The sequence below is a fragment of the Neovison vison genome, chromosome 6 (genome assembly GCF_020171115.1).
Source record: "Neovison vison isolate M4711 chromosome 6, ASM_NN_V1, whole genome shotgun sequence".
NCBI classification, from domain to species: Eukaryota; Metazoa; Chordata; class Mammalia; order Carnivora; family Mustelidae; genus Neogale; species Neogale vison.
The window spans coordinates 220,956,450-220,968,734 of record NC_058096.1 but is presented as its reverse complement, the minus strand read 5'-3'; the positions used below and the strand labels follow the sequence as shown (position 1 = coordinate 220,968,734).

The window sequence follows — 12,285 nt, the reverse complement described above, 5'->3', positions numbered from 1 at the left end:
CATCAGCGTGCAGATTGGGGGTTCGCTGTAGCCGTCGGGCTCATCCGTCAGGGAGCGGCACGTGGTCTGAGAAACGCCGGTTTCTCTGCCTCCCTCTCCTCCCCTCGGCCCCTGATGTGAACACCACCAGTTACCAGGAACCTCGCAGACAGACCCGGCATTGCTCCCAGAAGTGAGAAGTACTTGCTTTCCTGTGGGTTGTGGAGAACATTCTCCGGGCACTGCTTCCCAGGAGAGAGAGGCCCGTCCGAGGAGCCGGCGGGCGCGCACCCTCCCCTCCACTGCGTCACCATCTGCCTGGCACTGCACTTGGTGCATCAGATGCCTGAAAGTCCCCTGAAGGTGGTGGCCTCCTGGCCTGGGGCAGCTGGCTCTCAGTGGCTCCCCCCACCAGCCCCGGCCCCCAGTGGTCCACAGGCCTGCAGGGCAGAGGCCGAGGCCAGCCCAGCAGGGACCAGTGTCAGGCTCCAGATGAATGTCCCGACCAGGTCCGCAGGGATCCCCTTACCGGAATTCCTGGCAGCCCGGGGCGGGGAGTGACTCCCATGCTCCCCTTATAAATCTTTGTAATGGTATTTACTTCTAGAAGAAAAAGCAGATCAATAGCAGAGCTTTTTAATAATTAAAAGTGTGTATTTCCGTAATCTGTCACGGACTTCCTCATTTATCCTGCTGGAGCTTGGGGAAGCAGCCGCACTCAGGCTTTTCCTCCATGACTGGTGTGTCCTGCTGTCCGTCCCTGCACTGCTTCTGACTTGGCTGCATGGCCGAGCCGTCGTCCCAAGTGCCTTCTGATTTCCAGTGGGGATCGTGTTGGTGGCGGTGACACAGAGGACAAGACACCGGTGCTCAAGATGCAGCCACCAGGGTGTCGGTTTTGTGACCGAATTTTGCCGGCCTTCCTGAGCACTTTGCTTCTAGGCCTTGGTTTAGGGAGTGACCGGCCAGGAGAGGGAGGCCCCCGTGGGGACCCCCGCGGCGCTCGCCTGCCCACAGGCTCCCTGCTCATGCCTGTGCCCTGCGTGGGGAGGGGAGCAGGCAAGCCGGCTTGGCGGGAGCGCGAGATGATGCTATCCAAGGTCAGCTCAGAAAGGATAAGAAAATCAGTAATTATGTTTTCAAAGAAAAAAAAAATCCCTACATTTTAATTGTATTAGCCACTCATTTCACACAGCCCTGCGGCGGGAGCCGGCCCAGAGAATCCTTGCTGGGCCCAGGGCGGCATGGGGGGGGGTGGCGCGTTGCTGGGGCCTCGGGGACACTGAGTGTTCTCTCCCCACCCCCCACTCACCATCTCCTGCCATGCGTGGGCTTCTTCCCCCCCACGCCTGTCACTTGGACAGGAATTTAAAAATATAACTTAATGCACACTGACTTCCTTTGATTGGTGCAATTCATTACTTGAAAAGAAAAATATCTTCGTGTTCTTAAGGACTGGCTTTCCTCCAGGCTGTGTCAGTTTTGATTGATTTTTGACTCCGTGGTTGGCTTTGGGACGTCTCCCACCCCCCCACCCCCGCAGGGTCTGACTTCTTGTTGGTTACGTCAGTGCATCCAGCCGCTTCTGCTCATCTCTCTGGAGAAATAAATACAGATTAGTGAGCCTGAGAAGTCGTACGAAGCTACGCCAGAAAGACGAGCAACTTGATTAAGTGGGGCGACGGGAGACACTTGGCCAAAGGACGTTTTAGGCACCTGTAGGCTCAGAGAAGGGCGGTGGAGGCCACGAGGAGATACCGGAGCCCGCCCAGAGGGACCTCACCCGCCCCCCGAACACTGGCCCGGAGGAAAGTTGATGGGGACTCCCCACCGTGACCGGGGTGGAGGCTGCATGGGGAGCCTCCACGGAAAACTACCGGGCAGGCTCTCGGAAACCCAGACGTGCCACCGCCAGGAGGCCCCGCACAACTGCAGGCACGCGTGTCTGCGGGGAGAGTGGCCCCACCGCCTTCTCCAACGCTCCCCACAGCCCCACTCCAGAAACAGCCGGCGGTCTGTCGGCAGGAGCATGGGGGAGTACTCAGCAGCACACCCGCATGATGGGGTTCCCTTTAGGAACCAGAAGGGACAGAGGACCTGGAAGTCGCACCAAGGGACAGAGGCAGACATGAGACCACAGTTCGCATGAAGCCGTTCAATGAAGCCCAAGAAACGGACTCCTCAGGGACAGAGGCCCGTCTCACGGCGGGGGGATTGCTGGGTGGGGGGCTGCCGCGGTGGTCTGTTCCCCTGCGGGGCACTGGTTACTCCCAGCCCCAGAAAACAAGGACTTCATGTCACTCCCACGCCAGCAGCCGCGATCGGACCTCCAGCCTCACCTCTTATGTTCTGGGACAGGGACCACCGTTAATTGTCATCCCTCTTTTGGATCCAGTGTCTTCTGGAGTGCTTGGGTGATGGGCTCAGTGCCACCCGGGGGGGAAGGGGGAGGAGGGGACCCGGGGGGGGTCACCACCTTTTCCTCCAGGCCTTGGGGCGAAGGTTATAGACACTTCCCTCTGGGGTCCTTGTGGACCTTCTCCCCCGTCACGCCGAGCTCCTTGGTTTGGGGTCTTGTTTCAAAGGCTGGATCGGGCTGCTTGAACAGCTCTGGAACCATCAGCTCACGTGGCAGAGCTCCCCACCTTGACATTGTGTCCTGCTAACGTGCTGTTTCTCCAGCCTCTGTGACCTCAGTGGGGGAGCCGCGCGGTAGCCTCCGCTCCTAACTCTGGGCCTCGCCCCTTGCCTACTGGCCCTGCTCACCTGTTGGCCTTTTCCTCCCCAGATCACACAGGAGGCCGGGGAGTTCATGATCACGTTTCCCTACGGCTACCACGCCGGATTCAATCACGGCTTCAACTGTGCAGAATCTACCAATTTCGCCACTCTGCGGTGGATCGATTACGGCAAGGTGGCCACTCAGGTGAGTGCCGGCAGAACCGCTGGAAGGGTCCCGATGGGGTCTGCCACTGCCAGCCCGCCCCTGGGTCCCAGGCCTGCGTGGCCTCTACTTCGACTCGGCGGGGCGCCTGGTCTCTCCACCAGCATCTGATTCTGGGATCCTCAGTGAACTCATCCCCAGGACGTTCCTCACCCGGAACGAGCCGGGAGGAGGCACAGAGCCTGTGACCTGCGGCCAGGGACCGACCTTCCCCACCAGACCCTGCTCTCTGGGCCCGAGGGCTTCCTGGTGTCTGGTTTGTCCATGGAGATCACTGGCGGACAAGAGGACTCCTCTGGTTCTTTTCCTGGGAAAAGGAGGGCCTCGCTTTGAGGCAGCAAGAAGGGGCTGTTGGTGGGAACAGGCTTGCACCAAGGGCCTTCCTCCCAGGCCTTCCACTGTGGCCCTGGGCCCCTGTCACAGCCTTCCCAGAAGGTGATGCGCTCCTCCAGTCCGACTGGCTCAGGCTTTGGCCCATCGGCCTCTCTCTACTGCACATAGGTCCAGTTACGGGTGTCTCTCTGGTGCTGGGGCACGTGGAACAGGAGTACTCCCTCCAGCTGGGCCAGTGTGATGTTAAAGCGGGGTGCTTCCTGCCAGCCTCCCAAGTTGGAGCCTGGGGTTCCTCCGAGGAATCGCTTGGCCAGTTCCAAGTCAATGCACAGGACCAGGGCAGTCGGAGGGTTTCTTGCAAGACCCAGCAGCGGTAACCCCCATAGGGATCATCACGGAGGCCGCTGGCCACGTGTGGGGTCGTGGCCTTAAGCTGTGGGTGTAACACATGCCACGTCTGAGGCTCGGTGCGTCACCGAGGACGTGAAATATCACCACAGAGAAGTGGTTCGTGTGGGTTATGTAGCCAGTGTGTTTGCATAGTTCGGGTTAAACCAAATATGTCATTAAAGTGAGCGTCTCTTGTTCGTTTTCACATTTCGAGCGTGGAGACTGGACTGAAGCTCACGCAGCTGGCTTGTGTCCTGCCGCTGGTGGGCAGCGCGGGTCTGGACGGAGGGGCTCACCTTTTATGTTTCTAACTACCCAGTTCTCCAGCTGCGCTGTGTCGGCACAGTTCAGAACAGGAACCGGGCTTTGCAGGACAGACTGGAGGGGCACTCGGGGGTGAGTGCTGGGGCGGTTCTCCCGGGGGGCCGTCTTTGGCGGAGACGCCAGGCTTCGCTGCAAGAGAAGGGGCGGGAACACCAGAACTTCTTCTTTGGACCTGAAGGAACGATGTGCTGCCCCAGAGTGTGTGGTTTTGTTCACGTGACCGTGGGGGCGCTGGGGACGGTGAGGCAGCGCGCAGAGAATTCCACGGGGCCGTGTGCGCGCCGAGGGTGGGAGCCGCGATTGAGTTGTAAGCTCTGGACAGGATCGCAGACTTGTCCTGGAGGTGCCGTCGGCGCCGGAACTGCACTGGGGCCGGCAGGGACTGCCCAGATAGTAAAAGCAATTTGGGGTTCAGCCATGTGTTCACAAACAAGTGACATTTGGGAAGTGCTGCCTTAGATTGGGCCTCCGCGCTTCCATCGCCGGGCGGCGTAGCGTGAAATGGCTGCGTGAGTGGCGTGCAGTGCTCCGCGCCAGCCGGGTCTGGGCCCGTGGCAGGCCCCGTGCCGGGCTACCTCGCAGAGCCGCCCCAGCCGTCCCGACCCCCGGGGCAGGAAGGCACAGGATTCAGCAGGAGTGACCGTTGGCCATGAGGCGTCCGTCCATGCAGTCCTGGAGGGCAGCCCGCAGGCTTTTCGGTGGTGGGGCGGGGTGACGATTTTCTGCCTCTCGCTAGCACTGCTGCCTCATAAGCCGTCCAGGCCGGAGACGCAGTGAAGGTGCCTGGCCTGGCGGATGACTGCGGCGTGTCCGAGGCAGGCCTGGGAGGGGCGGGGAGATGGTTGAGGTCAGGGAATTCTCAGGGACCTGCTGGGTCCTTGGCCGTGTGTTAGGGAACGGCCAGTGGGGTCGGAGAGGATCCCAGGATGCTTCACCTGAGGACGGGCTTCTCTCTGCCGGCCCCCGCTGCCCACCCCCATCTGTGCCGGGGCCGGTTCCTCCGAGCACCTTCCTCAGGACCCAGGGAGAGTTTCTGCTTTCCAGGTTTCTTAATTCCTTTTTTACATTTGTTTATTTGAGAGAGTACCAGCATGGGGGAGGGTCAGGGGATGAAGCAGGCACCCGACATGGGACTCGATCCCAGGACCCCAGGATCATGACCTGAGCCAAATGCAGATGCGTAACGACTGAGCCACCCAGGCGCCCCAACAACTTTCCAGATCTTAGAGACTTTCAGCTTGGTTCTTCACCGTCTTCAGGCTCTTCAGGCCCCACCGTGCCCCTTGTCCCTTTTTCAGTCACACTCCCTTTGGGCTGGCCCATTTGCCAAATTCTTGCACTTGGCCAGCCTCCAAGTTCCAGGTGTTCGTGTTCTTTGTCCTTCTAGAGCAGGGTCAGCAGATGGGGGCCCACAGGCCACGTTCGGCAGGCTGTCTTCGTGTGGTCCTCAACCTGAGAATGATTATTTTTTTATAAAAGTTTTATTTATTTATTTGACAGTCAGAGATCACAAGCAGGCAGAGAGGCAAGCAGAGAGAGAGGGGAGAAGCAGGCTTCTCACTGAGCAGAGAGTCCGATCTGGGGCTCGATCGCAGGACCTTGAGATCATGACCTGAGCCAAAGGCAGAGGCTTTAACCCACTGAGCCACCCAGGCGCCCCCTGAGAATGATTTTTATATTTTTAAAGAGCTGTGCAAAAAAAAATCCCAAGAAGAACATGCAACATGTCACTTAAAATGAAACTCGGGGTTCTTGTTCATAAATAAAGTTTTATTGGCACACGGCCATACCTGTTCATTGACAAGGTGTCTTTGTCTGCATTTTCCTGCAGCAGCGGACTTGGGTACCTGTTCCAGAGACTGCCTGGCCTGCAGAACTGAACATAGTTGTGTTTTTGTCGTGGCAGGGCAAGTGGGCTGCCGCTGGCCTGGGGGACCGATGGCATGGGCAGGCTCAGGTGCTAGCCCTGGCTTAGCACCCAGGGTCTGCTCTCTGGCCTGGGCTTCCCTTGACAGTATTTACGCCGTAGCACCCCCTGCCCTCTGCAGCCAGCGCAGGGCTGAGCCGCCCTGGTTTCACCATCGAGCTGAGCTGACATGTATTCTGGTGGTTGCTCTCTTCCGTGGTTCTCCTTTCGGAGCCGCTTCGCTGGCAGTAACCTTCGTGAGCCGTCAGTGTGCAAAAGAAGCACGCTTTGCTGCCCGGACCCTCCCAGGCCTGCACTGAGGTGGGACGGGCAGGAAGACGCTGCCTCTTTCTTTGTCCCAGACTCCTGCCACAGTTTCTGGATCCCACAGCCCAGTCACCGGGGCACAGCAGCAGATGAAAACCCTTGCTTCCCGAGCTGTCGAGCTGTCGGTCTCCTGGGCCAGCCCTGGGCCCCCATCTGGAGCAGGGATGGATGGCGGAGATCACCCCCAGGGTTTTACATAATTAGGGAGAAGCCAGCTGGGGGATGGGGTGAGCAGAGACCCGGAGTGCCCAAGGGTCAAGGCTGGGACTCCTGGGAGGGGGCAGTGATTATAGGGACATGGTGGGGGGGGACTTCCTGCCAGCTCCACCGCCCAGCAGGGGGGAGAGAGGAGCGCCCGCAGTTTGAGTGACATATGTGTAACCCCACTCTACACGTGTGCGGGGGGGGGGTGCCCAGACGGTGGATGTTAGCTCCGTGGGGTGCAGTTTGGTTCCTTGAAAACATATGGTCTCAGTACGTTCCTGTCTTCTTTATCCAACTTTTTTTTTCTTACGAGCAAGTGTAGCTCTTCAGGGGAGGGAGAAGTGATCATCCTTGCCCTTCCTGCTGGGGGTTTCCTCCGTGAATGCCCTGCAGCCCCCTGAGGTAGAAGGTTCTGGTTGCTATTGCCCATGGTAGGGTGGTTTTTTTGGTTTGTTTTAGAAACAGGAATGAAAAACCAAATGAGCCAGCAGGCCCAAACCGGGTCACTCCAGCCCGGCTTCGGTTCTCCCCCGCCACATGGGGAGCAAGGGGAGCTCCGAGTTACATGCAGACTGAGCACCTGCTGTGTGCATAGGAAGCACCAGGAGTGAGCTGGGCCCACAGGGAGAGGGTGAGAGGTGGGGTGCGGTGGGGTGCAGGGTCCAGGGACCCTAGGAAGCTCCAGGGCCTGGTGCAAAGCAGGTGCAGGGCTAGCCTCGCCCCAGGTCACTTGCTGCTGCTGCTTTGTTTTAAGCACCGGCTTTTCTCCGCCCACCCCTCCTCAGAGTCCACACTCTTTCCTTTCCTGGGTCTCTCCCTCCCTCCCTCTCCCTGCTGCCAGGTGACCCTGAACTTTGTGACCTCGCGAGGGTAGGAGAGGTCAAGTAACTGCCAAGGTCATGGTGGCTGGGGCCCAGAATGTTCACACCCTGCCTGTTTCCCTCATCCCGCTGGGAGGCAGGAGCCCATTGACGGTTCTAGAGCATACCGGTTCCAGTCCCACCCGGGCCCGGGGCTCTCTCCAGGCTGGTGGCCGCCTCCTGGTGGAGGGTCAAGGGCTAGACAGGGGTGGTGGGAGTTGCCTCCTGAGGCATGTGCTCCATTTCTGAGAACAGAATTTCCTGTGCTCACACAGGTGGTCTTTGTAGTGGGATTACAGTGGTGAGATCAGAGGGATGCGCCAGTTTCCGCAGAGAAAGGAAACACGCACCACCCTTTCTTGGTGTGAACTTGAAGTTGCCCTACAAGGCTGCATGCTGAGTTGGATTAGCTCTGCACAATCCCCGCTGCATCCGTGGTGGGTGGCGCTGGGCAAAGCCAGACCAGGGGCTCTTTTCCTCATCTAGGTGGTGCCGACATCCCAGGCTCCTCCACAAGGCAGGTGCAGAAGTTGACTGCGGATTAAACAGAGCGAGAGAGAATTAAAGCCCCATTTGCTGGGCCAGGAGCCCGGGTGCACTTAACTGATTTTCTGCCGGCCGTCTGGGCCGCCGCCTGCCGACATCTTTGCTTTCCTGGGAACTTATCACCACCCCCACCCCCGGACCCCAGAGGCATCTGGCAGGGAGGGGCCTTCTGCCAAGTGTGGAAGAGGGGAGAGGGCCCTTGGCCCCCCAGATGCCCAGCATACCGGGTGAGGCCCACTGGCCTTTGTTCCTGTAAAATGGGAGCCGAATTGTTCAGATCGTGCGCCTTCTGTTTTGGGAAGCGATGACCCAGGAGCCCCGGTGGAGGCGGCAGCAGGCGGGAGCCGCAGCCCAGCCAGGCTGGAGGTCCGGCCGTGCACCTGCCCCCGCGCCTCGCCGAGCTCGTGATTCACGGCGCTCCGCAGCCAGGTGCTTGGGGCTCGCGGCAGATTGCTGTGTGAAGTGTGTTTGCCCCTCACTCCTTCCCTGCAGCTTCCTGTCGCTCTGTCCTTTGCCGTGCCGGCGGGTCATCACAGCCACACAGTAGCTCCGGAGGGCCCCCAGGCTGTCGGCCTTCCCGTGGATCCCACTGCATGTGGTGTCCTCCTCTCTGGCCTTTGTGAGAGTCGTGGGAGTGCTCGTGTAGGCGCCTGGCACCGAGCACCTGGAGCCTGCTTCATGTTATCACGCTCGCCGTTGCCGTCTGTGTGGAACGGGAGGTGGGAGGGTCCGGGCTGCAGACGGGCAGGCCCGTCCGGGCCGTCCTGGTGGGCAGGGTCACACCTGTGGGCCCCAGAGAGAACAGCAACGCATGGAGGAGGCTCCCTTCATGGGGAAAGGGGAGGACGGTGATGCTTGAGCCCGGGCCTCCTGGGGGCTGCATCGGGCTGGGTTCCAGGCCAGGGACCTTGGCCGCCTGGTTGGCTGTGGGATCTGCAGGGGGGAGGTGGTGGGGGCAGCCCACAGTCAAGGGCTGAGGGGAGCCCTGGGAGCCGTGCGCCTAATTGTTTTGTTTATGAAGCGCTTCTGAGAGCTTCCAGTGGATTTCCTAATGAACTGGTTTGTTCTGTCTCTCGCTGCAGCGCTGGTAATTACCGCAGAAACGGGGGGCCGTGGCGTCTGTGAGCCATCACAAGTGCATGTGGGCTCCTCGGCTGGGTTTCTGCCCCCGTCGGGGGTGTTTAACGCTTTGTGGGCCCAAGAGTCTGCTGGTCTGATTGTTCTGGGAGGAGGCCTGTTGGTCGCTGGCCATGCCGGACGTCTGCTCTGGTGCTGCCAGGCGGAGGGTGGCATGCGGCTTTGGACCTGTCGCTCCGCAGTGGCCGCTCCACTGTTGGAGCTCCCTGCGGGGGCTGTCTGGCGTTCAGATGGCTGTGGGTCCTGCTGTGACGTGTCCACCTTCCCTGTGACCGGCATTGGGCTCCAGGGTGTCCGTGCCCTCCGTGTCCCAGCACAGATCAGCACAAGCGGCCGGTCGGGAATGCTCGTTGGGAGTGGGGCCCAGAGCAGGGCGTCTCGGCCTGGGGCCCCTCGGAGGTCTGAGTGCCCGATAGATGCGGGGTGGAGTGTGTGCAGCACCATGAACCTTCACTCCGTGCCCCCGCCAGGGCCGTCCCTGCCCGATTTCCAGCAGAATGGAGTTGTCTTGTCCTCAGCAGAGTGCTTGGGGGACTGGGGCGTCTGCTGGCTTTGTGCTCTCGCCAGGGTAGCCTGACTCTAGTTATTGCCTCCGCCAAACGGCCGTGCTGTGCTAGGGTGGTCGGTGACGGACACTGGGCATCGTCTGTGGTGTCCGTCCCTGCAGGTGAGCCCTGACAGTTCTTGTGGCTGGGAAGACACAGGGGGCGGAGCCTGTGAACACGCAGAAACATTCGGTGGGAGGGGCTGGCTGCTAAGGGAAGGCTGAGTGGTTTTTTGAAAAATCACAATCCACATTTTAAAGAACGTGGACTGGCACCCATGGCAGGGGGTAAAGAGAGCTGAACAAAAAGAACAGGAGCCCATCCTGTTCTCCAGAAACCTGGGGGTTGTGGCTGTTAGCAGAGTCAGCTGAGGGAGGTGAAGTTAGGGGTTTGCTCAAGCCATAATGGTATTAATTTTAGGGTATAGAGGATCCTTGGGCACATAGAAGATTGAAAACAACCTAAGAGCCCACACATGCGATGAACCAGCTGGGTGTTGGAATACTATTCAGCCACAAAAATGGGTGAACGGCTCCTTGAGTTCTCAGGTGGGGCATTCCCCGAAAAGGTGTCCTGGAGAAAAGGCAGGGTGTAAACAGTGGCTGTGGGCCATCATCTGTCTGACAGGAAAAGACCATCTGTGTTTGTTGGTTTGTGGAGAACATTCTAGAAGGAGATACAGGCAGGGGAAGCAGCAGGTCCTCTGCAGGGGCCTCTGCACTCCCTCTGGTCCTCCCAGGGCTGTACCCCATGAATTGTTGGTAGACCCTGGAAGTCTCTTCTGAGCTCCGTCTGTGTGTGCCTTGGGGTCTCCCTGCATCTGGGGAGCAGCTGCTAGCAACATGGGAGCGCTCATACTCCAGCGGGGTGCGCCAGGTTGTGGAAATTGGAGGTATTTGGGTCCCATGTGTCAGTTGGGGGAGGTCAAGCTCTGTGGAAGATGTGTGTTTGCTGCCTGTGGACCCCCCCCACCCTGAGCCTGATGCTGTGTAGCCCCTGGAAGCAGCCTTGAGAGGTCTTGTTTGAAGTCCAGCCCACAGAGCGCTGTCCAGGCTTGGAGGCAGAGGGGGGCGCTGGGGAGTCCAGGCTTGGAGGCAGAGGGGGGGCGCTGCCTCCAGCTGGGCCAGGGCTCCCAAAGCCGAGGAGCCACGGTGGCCTTGAGGTCCGGTAGGCCAGGTCGCGGAGGTGTGAGTGGCGGGCTCAGCTGGGGGAGCTCAGCGCCTGGGAGGGCTCTCTTTTGGCTGCATGGTGTTCAAGGAAGGTCTGGCTTTCAGTGTTTTTTATCTTGCTTTACAAGAGTGCCCTGTTTTATATGTTTTTGGTCATTTTGTGGGGGCTTGTGATGGCTGGGAAAGGGTAATTCCTCAGAAGTTGAGAACAAAGTGCCAGACCTACCAATCAGACGCAGAGAAACCCTTCTGTTGCCTTCCTGTCTCCTGCTGGATGAGCAGCGCGGGGAGGGGCTGGAGAATTAGGAGGCAGGGGTCTTGTTTTATGATCGGAAACGCGCCGACGCTGACTGATCTGCCAGCCGCCGGCTGGGAGCTTTGCCTGCGTGATCTCATTTAAAATCCTCGACAGCATGAGGCTGGTCCCCTTCCCCTAGAAAGGTTTATCGTAATGACTTCCCACATCCCCTCCCATCCCTGTCCCCGTAGGCAAGGCTTGGCGCCAGCCTCCCGAGGAAAATGCGGGGGGCGCATTTCTGAGCCTGTGCATTGAAGCTTTCTTTGCATTTAGCAAAATGCTTGCGGAGGAGACCCCGGATCCGCGGGACAGACGCCAGTGTGCTCGGTGGCTGAATAAGTCCTGGGTGGTCATGGGGAGCAGGGGGGCTCATGGGGCACCCAATCTCAGAGGAGCCATGGATCTGTTGCCACCTGCCCCCTGCTGACTCGAACCCGAGTCGGCCCTCCCGTGTGGTTGGAACATGCGGTGAGCAGTGCTTTGCACAGTGAGGGCCACGGGATGCTAGTAAAGGAGATCCTCCAACATGTATTGGGCGTTAATACTGATTGCTATGAAAAGGCTGAATTTTTTTGTTTGGCTTGGGGTTTTTTTGCTCTTTTTTTTTTTTTTTAAGATTTTATTTATTTTCTTGATAGAGATCACAAGTAGGCAGAGAGGCAGGCAGAGAGAGCAGGGGAAGCAGGCTCCCTCCCTGCCGAGCAGAGAGCCCGATGCAGGACTCGATTCCAGGACCCTGAGATCATGACCTGAGCCGAAGGCAGAGGCTTAACCCTCTGAGTCACCCAGGCGCCCCTGGTTTTTTTTTTGCTTTAAAGCCTAGGGAGGGAGAGGTTGAGTTGAGCTGCAGCCCTCGGTCTTCGTCCTGCAGGGGGGCCCTTGTGGAAGTCAGGTCTCGTGTTGGTGGTCTGGGAGTCCCTGCTGCCAGGTATCCTGAGTGCTGGGAGCCCACGTGCTGGTCCGGCTCCGTGCGCCCTCTGAGCCTGCCCTCTGCCCCCGGGGGCCCTGAGGGCCAGCCGCTCCGAGCCTGACGACATCCCAGTTTCTACTTTTTCATGCTTGGGAAAGAAGAAACCTATTTGTCTCTGCTTGGGGCCCCTGTTGATAACCAGAGGCAAACCTCTACCCTACCCTGTTTTCTCATTCTCCTCGGTCTGAGCGGCAGGTCCTGGGAGACACATGCACGCATGTCGGGCTGTTTGATACGTCAGTCTTCCGATCTGCGGCGACAGGCTCTCTGCTCCCAGGTCGGCGCTCAGATTAGGCCCAGCGCCCCTCAACTCCACGGTCGCAGCTCTTGTCATTTGTCATCTGGAAGGGACA

At 59.2% G+C, this 12,285-nt stretch overlaps 1 protein-coding gene across 3 annotated transcripts in view; it reads left to right on the top strand.

Moving 5' to 3' along the window:
* Positions 1-12,285, top strand: part of KDM4B (lysine demethylase 4B) — a 132,892-nt gene that overhangs the window by 83,773 nt on the left and 36,834 nt on the right. For 2 of the 3 annotated variants that reach the window (XM_044254483.1, XM_044254482.1), the window contains exon 9: positions 2,768-2,905. In XM_044254483.1, the coding sequence (XP_044110418.1) occupies positions 2,768-2,905 (138 nt within the window). Of the gene's footprint in view, positions 1-130; positions 604-2,767; positions 2,906-12,285 lie in introns of those variants that run through there. The other variant, XM_044254484.1, reaches the window with a different exon arrangement.